At 38.7% G+C, this 21,345-nt stretch overlaps 1 protein-coding gene across 2 annotated transcripts in view; it reads right to left on the bottom strand.

Moving 5' to 3' along the window:
* ttc3 (tetratricopeptide repeat domain 3) overlaps nucleotides 1-8,979 on the bottom strand; it is a 37,790-nt gene extending 28,811 nt beyond the window's left edge. Inside the window, exons 1-6 of one of the 2 annotated variants that reach the window (XM_047378473.1) lie at nucleotides 8,842-8,979; nucleotides 3,420-3,491; nucleotides 3,304-3,337; nucleotides 1,294-1,450; nucleotides 1,132-1,213; nucleotides 732-785 (exon numbers count right to left, since the gene is read on the bottom strand). In XM_047378473.1, the coding sequence (XP_047234429.1) occupies nucleotides 732-785; nucleotides 1,132-1,213; nucleotides 1,294-1,450; nucleotides 3,304-3,337; nucleotides 3,420-3,485 (393 nt within the window). In that variant the 5' untranslated portion in view covers nucleotides 3,486-3,491; nucleotides 8,842-8,979. The remainder of the gene's footprint in view (nucleotides 1-731; nucleotides 786-1,131; nucleotides 1,214-1,293; nucleotides 1,451-3,303; nucleotides 3,338-3,419; nucleotides 3,492-8,841) is intronic. The other variant, XM_047378474.1, reaches the window with a different exon arrangement.
* Nucleotides 8,980-21,345: the final 12,366 nt, after the last annotated feature.

The following is a 21,345-nucleotide window of genomic DNA, read 5'->3' as shown; positions in this document are numbered from 1 at the left end:
AAAACAACTGACTGCACCTTTGCAGAGTCCCCTATATGACATGGAGACTAAACAGAATTTCCAGTAGATTTTGCTTAAGAACGGCTTTCTTCTTGCCACTTTTCTATTAACCGCAGATTTGTGGAGTTCACAATCAATTACTGTTCTGTCAACAAATTCTCCTCACTTGACCTCTAACACGAAGTCCACTCAGCAGAAAAAAGACTAAATAGTAAGAATGATAAACTCTTTAATGAGTTTGGAGCCGTTAACACAATTTAGAAACTATTTGTTCATTTTTGCTTTGTTTCATTAAAATATGGCATGTTTAAAATCATTTTGTAAGAAAATAAAATAACCATGGCGATTTTGGTCTGAGGGGCAAAAGATTCGGACACCATTGATTTTTTTAAGCATCTTCACCGAGTGGAGTACAGTTTTTTTTTTTACATTGTTTGATGCTTGTATTCAAACATTTTTCCTCTTTAAAACATTCCTGCACATAGGTTTTGTACATCGGTATATTGCTAATTAAGAAAGTTATATTTTAGTCATTTAGTTATATTGTAAATTGGTCTGCCAGTCTGGATTGAGAACAGAAGCTATTGTTAATTTCTAATTGTGTAAAGGATAATTATGAAAACAGTTCAGAAGAAACCCATATCACCCAGCTCTAACTGAAAACCACCAAGGTCCAACAGTCATTTCCTTCATGCAAACATCTTCAGTCAACAAGCTGCAGCTTCACCTACCAGATGCAAATTGTTGCATAAGCTGAAAACATGTCTGGAAGATTCTTTCTCAAACTACAAGAAAAAAAAAAAAATGGTACAGGGATCGCATTAGATGTTAAAAACATAACAGTCCAACAGGGAATTCACCGTTTCAGGATAACTAGAGACTCTGCCTCCTTTAGTAACCCACTAAAACAGAACTATGTTTAATAACAGATAAAAATGCTTCTGTAACAGTGATCATTTTGCAGAGAAACTCATGCAGGTATCCAGGTTTTGCCTGAAACTACAGACTTCTGCAAACCAGAGAATACATTTTAACAGGCAGCATGTGAGAAAACTTAAACATCTTTAACCATGAACTGATCAAGCTCTAAAAACTCCAACTTCAGCGTGCAGCTTTACGACGATCACTTACAGTTCCCACTTCCAGGTTTAAAAGGATTGTTTCAACCACTTGTATCTTGCGTAGGTTCTCTACGTTAAGCTTTTCACTGTTCCTACAGAAGAAGAAGAAGAACTCAGCACTTTGTGATGATTCTAGATGGTATCGTTTGTCGGCACTCAGAGACACACTTACAGGGCATTGATTAAACCAACTTCTACGGCCCAATCAAAGGTTTTGGAGTTATCTGGCTGCAGCAAGACGGGAAACCAGAAGACACAGACTCTCATTCGCTGAGCGCCTTCTCTCTTGGTTTTCAGGGGTATGGAGCCCCATCGATCAAAATGCTTCTCTGAAACAACAAAAGAAAGCAGAAAACTCTTATTTCACCAGTCTGAAGATATTTAATCTCATTCACGTCTTGTCTAAATATTGGCTTTAAATGAAAAAAAAAATATTTTATTCCTACCATTTCTCACATAACCCTTGTGCCCTCCTTCAATTAACTACCCTTTAAAAATACCCGACTTCTGTAAAAAAAACTTTTTAAAAAAATCACTTTTTATTTAAACAAATAACATCTGCAATTACAGTGTGAAACTGTATTTTTAATGTTAGGATCTCATTTTTGACAAAAAGCAGTGAGATTTGCACCAGATTTAGCAGTTTTTCCATTATATTCTTGTATTTTTTCCAGTCATCATGGAGTTGTGTGAGCCCCACGAGTGAGCTGCACTAACTGAGGATGTCAATAAGAAAAAGAGAACAGAGCATAAAGTATGTCACCAATGTGAAGCAGAAATGTCCAGGCATTGAATCTGTAATGTGTGTTTTAGTTCAGTCACTCATTGGGACGACTCCCGTCTTTGCCTTAATGTTGACATCCTGTGTCTCAGGTGAGGTGGGAGTGGTTTCGAGCGAGCTGCTGACTGGGAATACTGGGTCCCAACGTTCCTGGTCTATGTAAACTTTGCTGCTCCTCATACCCATGGTTGTCCTTGTTTTTGGAATTTAGTTTGTCTTGGTTTTGGCTCGTTTGTTTCACACCATACAACCCTTACATTCAGTCAGTCATAATTATCCAAACCCTACACAACCAGCTTATTGATTCATTCTTATACTTGTATTATTCTTAGGTTTAAGCAAAAAACCAAAACAAATACACTAAGTGGATTTATAAGAAAACACATAACTGGCTGCTGTAATCAGTGCGCCTCCCATTTGTTTTGTCATGACCCAATGAGCCGGTTTGTGACATCATACAGTCACATGGTTTGTCCACATTTCTACAGAGCAACAGCTCACATGCTACAGGACCGGCTGGTCTGCTGCTCGAAATGAACACAAAAAAAGCCTGGGGCACCCTAGAGGTCAAAAGGCTGCCCACATAAAACAAAAAAATCTCAGGCCCGCAATGGGAAAACAGTCCAATCTGGTGCAACACAGTTAAACATATCAATAATCACTACTTTCCTTCAAAATGAAATGCTTACATTTTCGGCAGCCTTCTCTGCACACCCTTCCCATTTCCTGTCTGCTTTCTATCAAAAATGATCAAATAAAAGCCACTAGTGCTGCAAATAACATTTAAATAAAAATGTGGATTTAATAGAAGCATAATCGGGTATTTTTGGCCACGAAGCTCGAGTTTCTGGAGCTGCATAAAAAAACACTGATGCAATCAGTTCTGTTAATCTTTTACCGATGCAGAAATAATCACCATGGTTAGTCCACATTTCTACAGAGCATGGTTAACAAGGTTAACTCTGTCTTATGCTTGTAATAAACAATATTTCAAATAGTTAAACATGCATTTCAATAGTTAAAATCTTGAAAATAAGTGAATGTTTGGTAGCTTTGAACAGGTTTGAAGTTGTTTAAGTGATTTATGTAAAATATTGATGTAAAATCATTGAAAAGCAGGTATTTGAAATTTTTGCCACAAAAGTGTTTTGAGGGGTAAAAAATGCATCACTTGTGTATAAGACATGAGTGAAAGACATTTTGCTCAAGAAACCAGTTCCTGCAACAGTGGAAATCTCCTAAATTCAAAGGAGTTGAGGAACCTTTCAAATGCTGCATGATTTATAGTTCAAGTGGCTAAATAATAGATAAAACATTCTTTATAAGAAATGTCAGGTATTGGACTGAAAATGGAAGGAAAACAGCCAAAATGTTGGAAAACGTGACTTAAATATTTCTTACCTGAAAGACGAAATTTGGCAAACGTCTCAAATTTCTAAAGTGATCAAAAGAAATGTAAATACATTTTAGTAAAGAGAAAGATCCAGATGGAAAAAGTTCATGTGTTAAATGTTTACCTGATATTTCTTGTTTTTGTGGTAGCTCCATTCCCCATCAGAGTCTGAATCAGACACTAGAGGCATGGCTGGCTTGTAACGTTAAGAATAGATGTAAACAAAGCAGTGACAATCATCAGATGCTAAGTTTGGATAAAGTTTATCTGTGTAATAGTATCTTGTACATCCATACGACTGGTGAGTTGTGTATTCTATAAGAATAATTTATTAATTAGGTTTGTTATCCTGGACATTTTCTGTTTGCACGTTTTATCTAATAGAAGATATGGCTAGGATGAAGGATTCTTCAATCCTCCCACCGGAAGGAGGCCCAGGACACGGCCCAGGACACGGCCCAGGACACGGCCCAGGACACGCAGGAGGGACTATGTCTCTCGGCTGGCCTGGGAACGCCTTGGGCTCCCCCCAGAGGAGCTGGAGGAGGTGTCTGGGGAGAGGGACGTCTGGGCGTCTCTGCTGCCCCCGTGACCCGGATAAGCGGAAGACAATGAGTACGAGAAGATATGGCTAACGAAGATAAATTTTTACCCTGAGCTGGTGATTTTTATTATACTTAGCTGCCTTTTTCTAACTTGATCTCCACATTATAAGTGATTAAAACAGAGGACTAAAGTAATGATAAAATGGTATATTTTATTTGTTACCGTTGTGGAATTTTCTTATCAAAGTGGGTAGAAGTTGACTCATAACAAGAGAAAATCCGGACTTTGTCTTAATAAGTTTTATTCAAAGGCATTCAGCGTTTGAATGACTCTGTCACCAAGCAAGTCAGTTGAACAGAGCCCCGATCAACATTTACACACAGTATTTATACCAGAACAAGACAGTGTTATCTCAACTGCAAAGAGCCCATGTTCTATGAACCCAACCCTTCTTGAGTTCAACAGTGACAAGGTTATCTAGGAACAGACCTAACTGCCCTAACTGACATTGTCCTAAAGATGGTTCTGAACCGTTAAACTTCTGATAATGGCTTTTACAGCTTCCTCCTCTAACACAGATGTTCACAGAAGTGAGGTAACCCAAAGGTCACACACTTTGGAACACTTAATAAAATAATTTCCATCACATTACCCAATATCATTGAGGCTACAAATAAAGACCTTTGGCCCAATTAGGCTAAAAATATAGCTTGTGGCTCCAATATTCTATGTAATCCACAGATATGAGAAGTTGTAATTACAATTAATTATAATGTTTTATTTGTGTATTCTGTTTTGTAGAAACACAAACACCTGTACACCCGAATCTGCTTAAAGAAACCAGTAAAGCATCTCCTAGCTTGAATATTTGACTTGGAGGTCATACAGGCATTTAACAAGTGCACACTCTACGATCACCACCATAGTAAACTGGTCATTAATCTTAGAAATCACCATTGCAGTTAATCCATTCAGTTATGTTTAGAACCTTCATTATCAAGCACTGCATGAGCATCAATTTATGTTTATTTTTTGGTTTTTGTTGTGCTTGAAAGTGTTCTGGAGATGCAATGATGGATGCTCTGAAAAGGAGAAATAAATATCTACACAGGTCAGAGACTCTTCTAGGATTTTTTTTTTTTTTGATGTCATGGGCTTCTCCATGTAGGCTGTGAAACTTTCAGACTGACTAGAAAAGCGGATTTAAATATAAGTTTGTAAAACAAAAGAAAAATAGGCCAAGATGCATTATTTTGTAGTTCCTATTAATACAAAATCACCGCATTTTTCAAAGTCAAGCATTGATTTTGATGTGTGCCATCCTGAGATTTTTAACGACCCCTTGTGGCCCCCCTGTGAAAATATCTGGGGGCACCACTGCAGTGAAGTGCCGCCTGTTCCTGTCATATGTAGTCACTATTCAGCCCTGGTTGGACCCGTTAATGAGCAGGGACCAAAAAAGTAGGTACCGGCACAGAAAAAACAGTAATGGACAGGGTTCTCGCCAGCGTATTTAAGCATAGCGGGCCAATGCGCTGAAAGTTGTCACCACTACGCTGAAATTAGGCCGATGCACTCATTTTAGCCTTGGACTGACATCTGGGTTTCCTCCGTCTGTTTTTATGTTTCCTTTCACCCTATGACCCTGTGCGACCGCTTACGCTAAAGATTTCATCTACGAAGGGTGGGTATAAACACCAACTCCCTCCCCGCGTTTAATCAAAATTTGTTCCTGTCATCCCCACTACGCTCATAACAATTCCCGGTGAGAACGTTGATGGAAACTCTCGCAAAGCAAGCCGAGAGGAGTGGAGCCAGGCCAAATCGGGCCAGTGGAATATGGGCATTGGATTGCTTGGATTGCTTAGGGCTGCAGTAAAACTCTTTATTGGAATAATTCACTGTTTTCCTTGAGAAAAAGTATGGGTACGTTCTTACACAATTCACTGTACTTCTGAAGTTATGTTTATTAAAACTAGTGGGAGACAGCACCACAGGGCCAGGTTGACATTTTCTCACCCATGAGGATAAAACCTATCAGCTTTTTGATAGTACCACAAACTAGGTTAAATAATCACGCTCAAACAGAAGCCTGACTGTAGCTGAAACTGTGGTGTCTCTTATTACAGAGTGTGTGCACCACACCCTGTAATAAGAGACAAGCTGCTACAGACCAGGGGAAGTTTTCCTCACATAAGATTCCTACTCTAATGCACAATCATTCATAATACAAGTATCCATCCCCATGCACATTTTGACCCTGAAACATCTCAATTTCAGCTGCTGTTTTGTCCTCCGGTGCCTCTGGGGATGTGAGAGGTGCTCAACCTTAAATACAGCCTCCAGTCTTCTGCTGCATAAGCCAAGGCCGATATTTAAAAAGTGGTAATAATTGCCCTAAATTATTTGACTGTCAATAAATCCTGAAATGATCAATTTAAATGTTATAGTTTTGATTTCTTGCAAACATAGACCCCAGGTAGTGAGCTAGTGGAAAAAAGGAAATTAATTGTTGAACAACATTTTTAAAAGCATTGTACTAGCTACATCTGCTGCAAATTAACCATGAAAGTATTTGCTTTAAAAAAAAAAAGATCTATCAAACTTTTATTCTTTCTTCAAGATTGAGTGATTAATTTTTGGTCTCTAATTGATCAGAAAAACAAAAGCAAGATAAATGAGAATGTACATTATCTTTCTACCAGGTATGCTTTAGAACACAATGTTAAACTGTTCAATAAAAGAGTTTGGTGTCATATCTTGACCCATTTGGTGTTGAAACACGTGGAACTGAGTCAGTGTGGTTTCTGCGCCAATTTTCGTCTTTCCCCATTATGACCCGGCTGTGACGTACGGTTGATGCGCCACGCTTTTAAACAAACCACATGTGGGTGTGGCGGCGTTCAAACTAGTCTGACTTCATGTCGTATTCATTATTTAAACAGCATGTCAGAAGCCAAAACTGTTCAATATACAGGTCCTTCTCAAAATATTAGCATATTGTGATAAAGTTCATTATTTTCCATAATGTCATGATGAAAATTTAACATTCATATATTTTAGATTCATTGCACACTAACTGAAATATTTCAGGTCTTTTATTGTCTTAATACGGATGATTTTGGCATACAGCTCATGAAAACCCAAAATTCCTATCTCACAAAATTAGCATATTTCATCCGACCAATAAAAGAAAAGTGTTTTTAATACAAAAAACGTCAACCTTCAAATAATCATGTACAGTTATGCACTCAATACTTGGTCGGGAATCCTTTGGCAGAAATGACTGCTTCAATGCGGCGTGGCATGGAGGCAATCAGCTTGTGGCACTGCTGAGGTCTTATGGAGGCCCAGGATGCTTCGATAGCGGCCTTTAGCTCATCCAGAGTGTTGGGTCTTGAGTCTCTCAACGTTCTCTTCACAATATCCCACAGATTCTCTATGGGGTTCAGGTCAGGAGAGTTGGCAGGCCAATTGAGCACAGTGATACCATGGTCAGTAAACCATTTACCAGTGGTTTTGGCACTGTGAGCAGGTGCCAGGTCGTGCTGAAGAATGAAATCTTCATCTCCATAAAGCTTTTCAGCAGATGGAAGCATGAAGTGCTCCAAAATCTCCTGATAGCTAGCTGCATTGACCCTGCCCTTGATAAAACACAGTGGACCAACACCAGCAGCTGACACGGCACCCCAGACCATCACTGACTGTGGGTACTTGACACTGGACTTCTGGCATTTTGGCATTTCCTTCTCCCCAGTCTTCCTCCAGACTCTGGCACCTTGATTTCCGAATGACATGCAGAATTTGCTTTCATCTGAAAAAAGTACTTTGGACCACTGAGCAACAGTCTAGTGCTGCTTCTCTGTAGCCCAGGTCAGGCGCTTCTGCCGCTGTTTCTGGTTCAAAAGTGGCTTGACCTGGGGAATGCGGCACCTGTAGCCCATTTCCTGCACACGCCTGTGCACGGTGGTTCTGGATGTTTCTACTCCAGACTCAGTCCACTGCTTCCGCAGGTCCCCCAAGGTCTGGAATCGGCCCTTCTCCACAATCTTCCTCAAGGTCCGGTCACCTCTTCTCGTTGTGCACCGTTTTCTGCCACACTTTTTCCTTCCCACAGACTTCCCACTGAGGTGCCTTGATACAGCACTCTGGGAACAGCCTATTTGTTCAGAAATTTCTTTCTGTGTCTTACCCTCTTGCTTGAGGGTGTCAATAGTGTCCTTCTGGACAGCAGTCAGGTCGGCAGTCTTACCCATGATTGGGGTTTTGAGTGATGAACCAGACTGGGAGTTTTAAAGGCCTCAGGAATCTTTTGCAGGTGTTTAGAGTTAACTCGTTGATTCAGATGATTAGGTTCATAGCTCGTTTAGAGACCCTTTTAATGATATGCTAATTTTGTAAGATAGGAATTTTGGGTTTTCATGAGCTGTATGCCAAAATCATCCGTATTAAGACAATAAAAGACCTGAAATATTTCAGTTAGTGTGCAATGAATCTAAAATATATGAATGTTAAATTTTCATCATGACATTATGGAAAATAATGAACTTTATCACAATATGCTAATATTTTGAGAAGGACCTGTAGTATAAGATTTCCGACAAACACTGCAGAGCTGGGAAATACGTACACACGATGGAAAATATACACAAGTAACGTTGTTTTTATTGATTAGAGTAACTAACTGGAACAGCTCCTTGTCTCATTGGTTTGTCGTAATATTAGCTTTTTAGCTACCTTACTTTGTTCCTTACAGGGCCCACTTCCTAACAAGGACCTAAAAATAAATCATATAGCAATTCATTAAATGTATTTAGTTTTAACGTACAGGCTTTTCTAACCTTGTTATAGTTTTTTTCAGCTGTTGGTCACGTTTCGATACTTTTTCAGCCTTTGTTTTAGCGCCCAAGACCATTAGCTAAAACTAGGACCAATTCAGCATTTCGTTATCATGTTTAAAGCGGTTAAAACAGATACAAAAAGAGTCAGACACCACCTACCTTATGATAACTGCTAAGTAAATATTCACGGTGATATTCTGTCTGCCTCAGATCATCATGGGCTGACGTTTTTCAGGCGCTCCGTTAAAACAAGTAGCTACACTCGTGAAAAGGCGTTCTTCTTCGGAGCTTTTCTGTAGCCTAAACGAGGCCGAACAGCGCCTCCAGCTGGTTTAATCTATGGTCACGTTGAGTTTTAGAAGATGAAATAATACTTTCCCGAATTATCGGTACATCTTTACAAGCTTAAGTGGGTTCAGTTTCCTTCTCTGTAATTAGAATATATAGAAAATACAAGTTAAACTCTCTGCATTTCACAAACAAGCACTTCTTTCATGGGCACTAATATATAAACATATATTTTCTCCAAATTTTTTTCTGGTATAACAAATATATTCTTTAGAAAAACAAATCACAATTTTACCCTAAATTGTTAAACAATAAATCCTTCTGGTGGGTCAGCTATTTACAAAAAACGGATTTTTACTAAGTTACAATGAGTTGAATCTCAAGTACAGCCTTGCTGTAACTTCTAAATAGTATGAAATTGTGTTTTATGCTGTAACTAATGACATATATGAATTCTTTAGAAATAATATTGTTGATGAAGTTAAATCCTTTTTACCTGTAACTGACACCACCGTTGGTAAAATGTTTTTTTCTTAAGCTTGTAAGAATAACAAAATTAACAGGGTATGCCCTGTTTTAACCAGATGTTATTTCTGTCCCTTCAGCTGTTTTCTATTGGAAAAATGTTGTCAGTGATTCACTGTGGAAAAAGGGGTGGACAACCTTTGATAAACAACAAAATGACAGATGTTTCAATTAAACTGTTACACAGAATTTATCCTACTAAACATAATGAAATATATTAAAACAATAGACCCCAACTGTAAATCTTGCAAAGACCATCCAGAAACAAGTTTTGGTTAAAGAAATCGAATTATATGTAAACACATATGAATGCTGTAGATCATTGAATATATTTAATTTATCATAATGTCCGTGATTGTTTTTTATTTGTACTGAGTGTATTTATGGTAGAAGGCTATCTCCTGGCATACTTTGTTATGCGCTCTCTGTTCTATTCTGTGTAAATTACTTTACACATTTGTATTGTACAGCAAGGAACACTGGTAAAGAAAAAATATATGATTTTCTGCTTTGTTTTTAGGAAATACATCATATTGATCAGACAGATACTATCTACAGTATTAGCCATTCTTCTTTACAACGTCTGGAATTCCCTCTTACATCCTGGAAAACAGCTTCAACTCCAAATCCTGACTGAATACCAATGTTTGTCTGGTTGGTGCATGGAGCTCATTACAGTTTGTTGGCCTTTGTTCATCCACACGATTTTTGAGCAATGACATCTCCAGAAAGTTTTCAAAGGCATGACCTTTGGGTGTCCCAAACACTCTGATTCATTATCAGCAGTCTTCTTCTGCAGGAAGTAGAGGGATGAACAGATTGGTGATGATGAATCTGACAGATTCATCATCACCAGGATTCAGTAGGTCCTGCATAGTTTTGTTGGAGTAATTTGGCTTCTTTTCTGCCCTTTGTGTCAAACAGCTGGTTTCTGTCAAGGCAGAAAACCAGTAGAAAAGCATTTTTTATTTTTATTATTTAATACACAAAAGAAAAAAGAGATATGGCCAGAGGGCCATGCTGTTGTCCTGACAAACATCAGCACACCAGAAAGATGCAAGTTTACATGACACAGTCCCTGTTATCAACTAACAAATGGTGCTGGCGTCATGCTATCTTGTCTGATACTGCTCCATCAGTTTGGGTTCTAGCAGCAATACTAGACAATGTCAAGAAGCTGAGATGACCTAGATACACAGTTCCAGTAGCAGCGCGTCGTAATGTAATCTTATTTTTATCAGCTATTCTTTTTGATCTTTCAAATTGTTCAAAAGTTGTCACCATTCTGCACATGTGAAAGTAGAAATTATGTGTTTTTTTGTAGTGGTGAGTCTGGTGGAGACTCTTCCCCATTGTCTGCAGCTAGATGCTCTTGCCCTTTGTGGCAACAACCACCATAAACCATTTGTGAAACCTGACAAAGAGTCTTTTACATCACAGTGGAGGGATTTTGACACAGTCTTCTTTTGGTAATTGCTTTATTTGAGCCACATTTGTGGGGTTTCAAGCAAGAATGGCCTGATTAAGTCATGGCCTCAGCCTCCCCAGTAAGTCCAGACTTTTACTAGGACACTCTAAAACCTCAATTTTGCTTTTTTTTTCGCGTAAGGCCTGGTTGGTTTGGAGAGCTTTTTTTAAACTGCTTTTTGTATTGACTCGACTTTTGTTTGTATGATCATCTGAAAGATTCAAATCTGGTAAAGAAGCAAAAACAGAAGAAATCCATGAAAGGGGGCAAATATTTTTCACAGCACTACAGTTTGACCCCCTTTATTTACTACATGATGCTAAAGGTAACAGTTTTAAATTCCCAAAGAGCTAATATCTTAAAACTTGACATTTACAGTAACACACAGTGGTGAAGCCTGGTTCAAAAGTATGAGACAAATGGTCATCAGCGTTTGTTTGTGTGACAAATGGTTTTCAGTCTAATTTGTTCTCAGATCCAAGTTGTCTCTGCGCTTCAGGAGAGTTTGGAGGACTTTCTCATGATAAAGTGACAAGGTTCCAGGGTAATTTAAGGCTAGAGATCCAAAGGGAGATGTCATTCACTTTTCTTCAAAGCTTGATTACCAACAGACCAAGCTTACGGTCTTCCTCTGCATTGCTGTGCTGATGTGCAGTATTGAGCGTCGGTGTGCTTATCATGCATTTAATGGTCCACTCAGCAAACCTTTCAGCTAGTGGAGTGAAACATCTTCCCTGGATCCATTTGTTTGCCTCTTCTTTCTCCATCAGTTGAAATGAAAGAGCTGGAATCATTAACATACAGTGGTATGAAAAGTGTTTGCCCCTTTCCGAATTTCTTATTTTGTTTGGATGTTACTCACACTTTAGTGTTTCAGATTATCAAACTAATTTAAACATTAATCAAAGACAACACAAGTAAACACAAAATGCAGTTTTTAAATGAAAGTTTTTATTTTTATTTTTATCCAAACCTACATGGCCATGTGTGAAAAGTGATTGCCCCCTCCTTTGAAAAACATAAACTGTGGTTTATCAGTCACACCTGAGTTCACTTTCTCTAGCCACTCCCAAGTCTAATAACTGCCACACCTGTCCTCAATCAAATCACCTAAATAGGACCTGCCTGACAAAATGAAGTAGACCAAAAGATCCTCAAAAACTAGACATCATGCCGAGATCCAAAAACGCAGGGTCGTAGTTTAACACTCCTCTCTGCAGCTTCTGTACTGCTACCCACCCATTACCCTATTAAGACAGTGTCTCGCCCACGGCCAAAATTGAATAGATTAAAAAATAATCTAAAAGGAGGAAATCAGGAAAATCTCATAAAAATAAACACAACTCAGACTAAAAAGAAAAATAAAACAATTAAAAGTGGCTTACTGAACATAAGATCTCTCTCTTCAAAGACTTTGCTAGTTAGTGACCTGATTTGTGACAATCAGATTGATTTATTTTGCCTCACAGAAACCTGGCTGCAGCAAGAGGATTATGTTACTATAAATGAGTGAACTCCTACTAATTATTTAAAATTTCACATTCCTCGAAATACTGGGCGAGGATGAGGAGTAGCAACCATCTTTCAGTCGGATTTATTGACTAGTCCCAGACCAATCAATAGCTAAAACTCATTTGAATATTTAATCCATCATCCAAATTGCAAAGCACTAAAACCACTTCTGTTTGTTGTTTTGTACCGTCCACCAGGCCCTTACTCTCAATTTTTAGATCAGTTTTCAGACCTTTTATCTGATTTAGTGTTAAATACAGATAAAGTTATTATAGTGGGGGATTTTAACATTCAGGGCTGCATGGTGGCACAGTTGGTAGCACTGTTGCCTTGCATCAAGAAGGTCCTGGGTTCAAATCCTGGCTGGGTGTCTTTCTGCATGGAGTTTGCATGTTCTCCCTGTGCATGTGTGGGTTCTCACCGGGTACTCCGGCTTCCTCCCACAGTCCAAAGACATGCCTGTTAGGTTAACTGGTAACTCTAAATTGCCCTTAGGTGTATGAATGAGTGTGTGCATGGTTGTTTGTGTGTTGCCCTGCGATGGACTGGCGACCTGTCCAGGGTGTACCCTGCCTCTTGCCCATAGACTGCTGGAGATAGGCACCAGCTCCCCTGCAACCCACTATGGAATAAGCAGTAGAAAATGACTGACTGATTTTAACATTCATGTTGACACTAAAAGTGATAGCCTAAATATAGCGTTTAATGCTATCTTAGACTCAAATGGCTTTGTTCAAAACATTAACAAACCTACCCACCTTTGTCTTCATTCTCTGGATCTTGTGCTGACATATGGCATTGAGTATAAAGACATAACATAATTTTCTCATAACCATGTCCATTTCTTAATAAGGTACCTTTGAGTTTAATTTAACCGAGTACTCCACACCTGAAAGAAAATTTCATTATAGTAGATCATTATCAGACGATGCTGTAACAACCTTTAAAGAATCTGTTCCACTTTTGATTTCCTCATTATCAGAGAAACACAGTGGAGGGCAATAATTTTGTTTCTTCATAGTGTTACTTCATCATTGCATGATGCATTAGACAATGCAGCCCCCTTGAAAAAGAAGGTAATTATTCATAGGAGGCTAGCTCCTTGATTTAATTCAGAGCTGCGTACTTTAAAGCACAATGTTAGAAAATTGGAGAGAAAATGGTGCTCTAAACACCTAGAGGATTCCTACTTTATCTGGAAAAATAGTCTACTGTTGTATAAAAAGACACTTCGCCAAGCTAGAACAGCTTATTTCTCATCATTAATAGAAGAGAACAAGAATAATCCTAGGTTTCTCCTTAGTACAGTTGCTAAACTTACACAGTCATAGCTCTGTTGAGCCATCCATTCCCTTAGCTCTTAGCAGTCATGACTTTATGGGATTCTTCTTAAATAAAATTGATTCTATTAAAAATAAAATCTTTGACATACTCCCGAAGATGATTACTTCATCCTCAGCAAGTGAGACAACATTGGAAGTAACTGCAGAACCTGATTTGTGTTTGGACTGTTTCGATCGAGCTTCCTGAGTTATCAGAAATATAAGCTTAATCTAAACCTTCAACTTGTATGTTAGACCCAATCCCAACCAAATTATTTAAGGAAGTGTTCCCTCTGATTACCAGCCCCATTTTAGATATGATTAATCTATCCTTAGTAAATAGATATGTACCACAGGCTTTTAAGGTAGCTGTAATTAAACCTTTACTTAAGAAATCTTCGTTTGATCGAGATGATTTAATAAATTACAGACCTATATCCAATCTTCCATTCTTATCTAAAATTCTTGAGAAAATAGTTGCTAATCAAATGTGTGAACATTTATACAGAAATGACCTGTTTGAAGAGTTTCAGTCAGGCTTCAGAGCTCATCATAGCACTGAAACAACTCTGCTGAAAGTCACTAATGATATTCTTATGACCTCAGATAATGGACTTGTGTCTGTTCTGGTTCTGTTAGATCTCAGTGCTGCATTTGATCCAGTCGACCATAATATTCTCTTAAAAAGGCTGGAATATGCTGTAGGGATCAGGGGAACAGCACTAGGCTGGTTTAAATCTTATCTGTCTGACAGATTTCAGTTTGTTCATGTAAATGATAAATCATCTTTAAACTCCAGGGTTAATTGTGGAGTACCACAGGGTTCAGTACTTGGGCCAATTCTCTTTACTATATATATGCTTCCAATAGGTCAAATTATCAGGCAGCATAGGATAAATTTTCACTGTTACGCTGATGATACTCAGGTTTACTTATCCATAAATCCTGATGAGCCCAACCAGTTAGATAGACTACAAGCATGTCTTGAAGACATAAAAACTTGGATGACTTTAAATGTTTTGCTTCTAATTTCAGACAAAACAGAAGTTGTCGTCTTTGGACCGGAGTCTTTTAAAAAGAAACTGCTTAGTCAATCATTTAACCTGGATGGCATTAAATTGACCTCCGGTAATAAAGTAAAAAACCTTGGTGTTATTTTTGATCAGGACATGTCATTTAAATCCCATATTAAACAGGTTTCTAGGACTTCCTTCTTTCATCTCCGGAACATTGCCAAAATTAGAAATATCCTGTCCAGGAGTGACGCTGAAAAACTAGTCCATGCATTTGTTACTTCAAGGCTGGACTATTGTAATTCTTTACTATCAGGATGTCCACAAAATGCAGTTAAAAGCCTTCAGCTGATTCAAAATGCTGCAGCAAGAGTTCTGATGAAAATTAAAAAGAGAGATCATATTTCTCCTATTTTAGCTTCCCTTCATTGGCTCCCTGTTAAATCCAGAATAGAATTTAAAATTCTCCTCCTCACATATAAAGCCCTTAATGATCTAGCTCCATCATACATCAGAGATCTGATTGGTCCATATGTTCCTAACAGAGCACTTCGTTCTCAGACTGCAGGTTTACTGGTGGTTCCTATAGTCTCTAGAAGTAGAATGGGAGGCAGATCCTTTAGTTATCAGGCTCCTCTCCTGTGGAACCAGCTCCCAGTTTTAGTCCGTGAGGCAGACACCCTGTCTACTTTTAAGGCTAGGCTTAAAACTTTCCTTTTTGATAAAGATTATAGTTAGAGTGTCTTAGTTTATCAGGGAGGGAGCCTTCCTCCCTCCCTGTTGGTTGGAGTAAGGGGGAATCAGGTTTAGCCTAAACCGGCTCAGTTATGGTTGAGGTGCAAACACACCCTCCATTTCTGCTACCTGTATGACCCCTTCTCTTTTCCAATGGTTATAATCAGTCTGACAGAGAGAGGTATCCCAATCCTTGTGGTTTTTAGTATAACAATGACCATCAGTGGGACCCTTTGTGGGGTTCCTTGAGACGACATTGTTGTAAATAAGCGCCGTTTAACTAAATAATTTGAACTGAAACTATCTGTGTCGTTATGCTGCTATAGGCTTAGGCTGCTGGAGGACATAACAACCACTTTCACCCTCTTCACTACATTCTCACACTACTCTCCAATTTTGCATTATTTGCTGTTATTTCAGCTTTTAACTTTGTTCTCTCTTTTCTCTTCCTAGAAGCTACACCTGGCCTGACTCTGTGTCTACCTGTGACACCTTTCTGGAGAGGGGAATCGTCCGAGCTTCTGCTGGCAACAACTTAATGCTCACCTTCTATAGATGATCCACATAGCCCTGTCTTTCAGTGTTTAACCCTTTCTCTCTCCTAGACATGGCTACTGACTGAGCTTCTACTGTGACTAACTCTATGTGCTCTCTTTCAGACTCTAACCTTGAAAACTGTCTCAAAGTTTATCTGTTCTTTCTTTCTAGGTGAAACGACTAAAGGAGCTACATCCATTAACATTTACTATTCCTTCCCATAGAAAGTACTCCTGGATCAGTGCTTCTTTGTTCTTTTTGTGTCTCTGCTCTGTTCTCTCAAACCCCCAGTCGGTCGTGTCAGATGGCCGCTCACACTGAGCCTGGTTCTGGTTCTGCTGGAGGTTTCTTCCTGTTAAAAGGGAGTTTTTCCTCTCCACTGTCGCTACATGCATGCTCAGTATGAGGGATTGCTGCAAAGTCACTGACTGGATGCAATCTGCTGGGTTTCCTTAGACAGAAAAACTTTTTATCCAATTTGATTAAATAACTGAACCTGACTGTTGTGAAGAGCCTTGAGACAACATGTGTTGTGAATTGGCGCTATATAAATAAACTGAATTGAATTGAATTGAATTGAATTGAAAAAAAGGAAAGGCATGGCCACAACCATTTTTCTGAATGTCTTGTAACTCTCACAACAAAGCGTTGATAACAGAAACAAACATACAGTATTTTATAATTACAGCATGCTGGCCTAAACTCTGTTCTGTGTAGATAAAAGTCACTTTTACTCAAGGAGCTCTTTTTATGCAAGCATTTCAACTCCAACAGTTGAGGAATCATTCTGCTAGGTTCTTTACAGCCCAAGACATGTCGAGGGCTAAATATAATGCTCTGATATAGAGCAGCAAACAAAATATTATGGATAAATAGGAAAATGTTACTTAGCCGTCTATTTGATTTTACTAGCATACTAATAGACCCAAAGTTAACATTAATTACCTAAAGTAGGTTTCTTAAATGAACTCTTTACAGCATTTTGGGTGTTTAAAATTGACCAATATAATTTGATGTGACAGTTTTTTAATCAATGACCATCACTGATTAAAGATGTCAAGTTTGATAGATTCTCTTTTTCAAAATAAATGAACTATTGATATGAGTAAAAAGACAACACTTGAGATGTGTAGGTTTTTTACTTTTCTGCCCCGAACAACTATTTTGATAGAATTTTCCCAGGAATAATTTCTAAAAACCCTCCAAATGTTGTGAAAGCAGCCCAAATTTTAACAACATACCCAGAGCTATATTTTCCAGCCCAACATGTTCAAAAGAAGCCCAATTGGGGGAAAACCAGTCCAGTCTGGCAAAGTGCACAGCATTAAACAGTTTACCCCAGTCCCCTAATCAACAACAGCAATAAACATGCTGGAGCATCTGATGATGTGTGACAGGTTGGAAAGACTACTATTGTACCCCCATTGTGGTACTAAAAGATTTTATATAGCTGTGCTCATATGTTGATTTCATACTTAAGAGTTGACAGTAAAAAGGGTTACATAAATATGAATTCATATTAATAAGCATAAGCCTAAACAACAATGTAAATACAGTAAAACAAAGTGTTAAAAAGTTAGGTTTCATGTTGAATTAATGTAATTTCATTTAAGGGAATGGCGATGTGTGCATCAGGAATCAGCTAGTAAGCCTTTTCTGGGATCGATTGGTAGTGGCTCCATTCTCCACTATGGGGCTTTCGCGCGCTCTCCTCCATTGCATTAAACTACTGCAAGAGAAAAGCAACAAGTAATCACTCGCGTGATTCTTTCTCCCCTATGTTCAGGGCTGTAACAGATGCCCCCTTCAGACTTCTGCCTGCCCCCTCATCCTTTATATAAGCATGCCTAGAACTGGCCTGGCACCAACCACTCGTAGAGATGATCAAAACAGGAAAGCAAATGTGGTGGGAAAGACCAAGTTACTCAAAAACAGCAATAAAATAATTAGAGCTATTCCACCCTGCCTCCCCTCTTCCTTTTGCTTCTCCAGACCTAAAGTGTCGAGTCAGAGGTTTGTGAACAGGTGATGTTAGGAGGGAGGGGCGAGAGAGTCATGTGTAGTGTTCAGCAGAGCTTTCTGAGAAGAGTATCAGTTGAAAGCATGAAAATAATTTAGTGGGTGATGTTAGGATTGGGGGAGTTTTTAGAGGAAAGCTGTCAACATTTGAGTATCATAGGGGTATGGGTTAGGATGGGGAAAAAAAATTGTTTGACAGCTTCTGCTTCTGTGAACACCAGTGTCTTGTGGGGGTGAGTTATGTACAGCTTCCACCCAACTCATCTACTCGGGGTCATATAAGGTCAAGACCTTTACAATAGGAAAACAGTGGGTAACATTAAATGTTTTGTCTCTTAGTGAGTGAGATGGATCTAGTGAGTTTGCCACATCTTAAACTTTTTCTTGTCAGTAACTTCTAAAAAATCTTGTAGGCTCTAAGTAAGGTCAAATCGAAAAATTATAACATGACCTGTGGCTTAAAAAGATTCAAGACCTTCCAACGGGTCTCAAAATAAGGTCTAAGTAAACATCCTTCAATTTCATACTTTTTGTCTAACATATTTTTTTTTAAGCAAGTCGACCATACTAAATTCCTTTAGGGTTCATGACAACACATATTGTTTATGTCCATCAGTTGTTTCCTGTATTGGGATGAAAAGGTGTTTATGCAGTTTAGGTGAACAATTCATTTAGTAGATTAATTATTTATAAAAGTGAAAGGCATGACTTTTCCTTCATTCAACTTGTTAAGCATGAGTGGCTTTTATTAAAATTGGTTTCCTGCAATGTTTTAATTTGGTGAAAAACAGAACTTGGGGTTTTCATTAGCTGCAGAGCCATCAAAATTAACTGAAATTTCAGGCTTTCACTGGATGCATGTCTCACAAACCACACAAAAACACTTTTACTTGGTTATTTCAAGGGTTCGCTCATAATGACCACAGCCAATCAGTTACACCCCCATTGGACATGCCCTCCACCACCTGTTGCCACCTGTTCTCAGTCCCCAATAACCCTGCTTAAAGGTCAAAGGTCACCTGTCAAATGAGTTTATTGAAGGGTGTAAGTCTTTTACGGACACCTTCTCTGGTATGTGTCCCATTACATCTGGCATCAGTTTTTCAACCTTCTCCTATTCACTTGTATGATATAACATGTCCACATTGTACAAGGTTCCATTTCCATTGTCAACATGTCTAGGACAACAGGTTTCACCTCGTCTCTCTGGGTCTCATGAGAGTTACCTTGAAAACTGTTGTAGCTTATAAGGAGAACCTTTGCTTTGTCTGGGCAGAATGATTTGGCAGCACTACTGAGAACATCTCCAATGCTGTAAAAAATCCTTCTCTCTTGCAAGATTATAAAAAAGCTGTTTTTGAGTGACAATCATCAGTCTCTGTCCTCTGTCTTGGTAAAAACAAGTTTTTCTACAAAACACCACATTTCAGAAAAAGAACATCATACCAACAGTAAAACATGGAGGTAGTAGTGTGAGGGTCAGGGGCTGTTTTGCTGCTTCAGGACTTGAAAGACTTGCTGTGATAAATGGAACCATGAATTCTGCCGTCTAGTAAAAAAATCCTGAAGGAAGATGTCTGGCCATCTGTTCGTGACCTCAGTCTGAAACGAACTTGGGTTCTGAAGCAGGGCAATGATCCAAAACACATCTCTATTGAGATGCTGTGGCAGGATCTTAAAAAGGCCGTTCATGCTTGAAGACCCTCCAATGTGGCTGAACTGTAACAATCTACAAAGACGAGTGGGCTGAAATTCCTCCACAGCACAGCACAATAAAAACTTATTGCAAGTTATTGCAAATGCTTGATAGCAGTTGTTGCTGCTGAGGGCGCCCCAACCAGTTATTAGGTTTAGGAGTCAATCACTTTTTCACACAGGGCCATGTAGGTTTAGATTTGTTTTGTCCCTTAATAAAAAGAAACCTTCATTAAAAAACTATTTTGTTTTTACTTGCGTTGTCTTTGACTAATATTAAAATTAGTTTGATGATCTGAAACACTTAAGTATGACAAACATGCAAAAAATAAGACATCAGGGGTCAAACCCCTTTTCATACCACTGTATCATCTGGGCTAAAAATGCAACAATCAGAGCAGCAGGTTCAGTTTTGGGATTCACTGATGCTAAAATATACTGTATTTAAAGCTTTACTGAACTGATTCATTTGAGATTCTTTTCCACATTTCACTGCGTTCAATTTATTATTCCAACCACCAGGCCCAGGGAAAACATATGGGAAGTAGCAAGTTTGGTTAATTTGCTTTAAATGTTCTGAAGTCTTGTGACCTCCTCGATGAGTTATCAGTGCACTCTCGGAAGGCTGGTCACTTCTAGAAAGGTTCACCATTACCCCATGTTAAATCCATGTGTGGATAGTGGCTCTCACTGTCGTTGGGTGCAGTCCAAAAGCCTCAGAAATGGCTTTGAAACCCTTTCCAGACTGATAGATATCTACGATTTGGTTTCATTTCTTCTTAAATTTCTTTAGATCAGGGTATGACATGTTGCTGTTTCAGATATTTTTGTCTACTTCATGTTGTTCTTGATTGCTATCGTCAGGCCTTTGTCCATTGAACTCAGCTGTCTAATAAATGTGGTTAATCACTGTTAATTCAGGATGTAGCCAGATTGACCTAGAGACCTACTTTCTTTCAATAAATGAATGCATTTTATAAACACGTTTATGTATTTATTCTGGTTATTTTTGTTTGACATTACAATTTGGTTAATGATCTGAAACATTTACCTGTGACAAATAAATAAAACAAACTCAAGAAAACTGTAAGGGGCAAATACTGTATGTGTTCTATGCATCAATACTGTTTCTTATGTGTGTAAGGTTTAAAACATTTTAGTGAGTTTGACAGTCTTCTGTCTCTTGATGTCCTAAAGTGACTTAAACTAGTGACTCTGGGTTGAATGGTGGAAGTTGGTAGCACTGTTGCCTTGCAGCAAGAAGGTCCTGGGTTCAGATCCATCCCCAGCCTGGGGTCCTTCTTCATGGAGTTTGTATGTTCTCTTCGTGCATGTGGGGAATCTCTCCGGGTACTCCGTCTTCCTCCAAAAGTCCCAAAACAGTTTCTCCAAATTCCCTTGTAGGAGCGTGTGTGTTCCTGGTTGTCCTTTGTGTTTCTGAGTTGCCCTATGATGGATTGGAGACTTGCCCAGGGTGTACCCTACTTCTCGCCCAGTGACCGCTGGAGACAGGCACCATGAGAAAACAAAGTAGAAAATACGATGAAAC

The sequence above is a fragment of the Girardinichthys multiradiatus genome, chromosome 11, assembly GCF_021462225.1.
Source record: "Girardinichthys multiradiatus isolate DD_20200921_A chromosome 11, DD_fGirMul_XY1, whole genome shotgun sequence".
Classification (NCBI taxonomy): domain Eukaryota; kingdom Metazoa; phylum Chordata; class Actinopteri; order Cyprinodontiformes; family Goodeidae; genus Girardinichthys; species Girardinichthys multiradiatus.
This window is presented reverse-complemented; position numbering and strand designations above follow the sequence as displayed.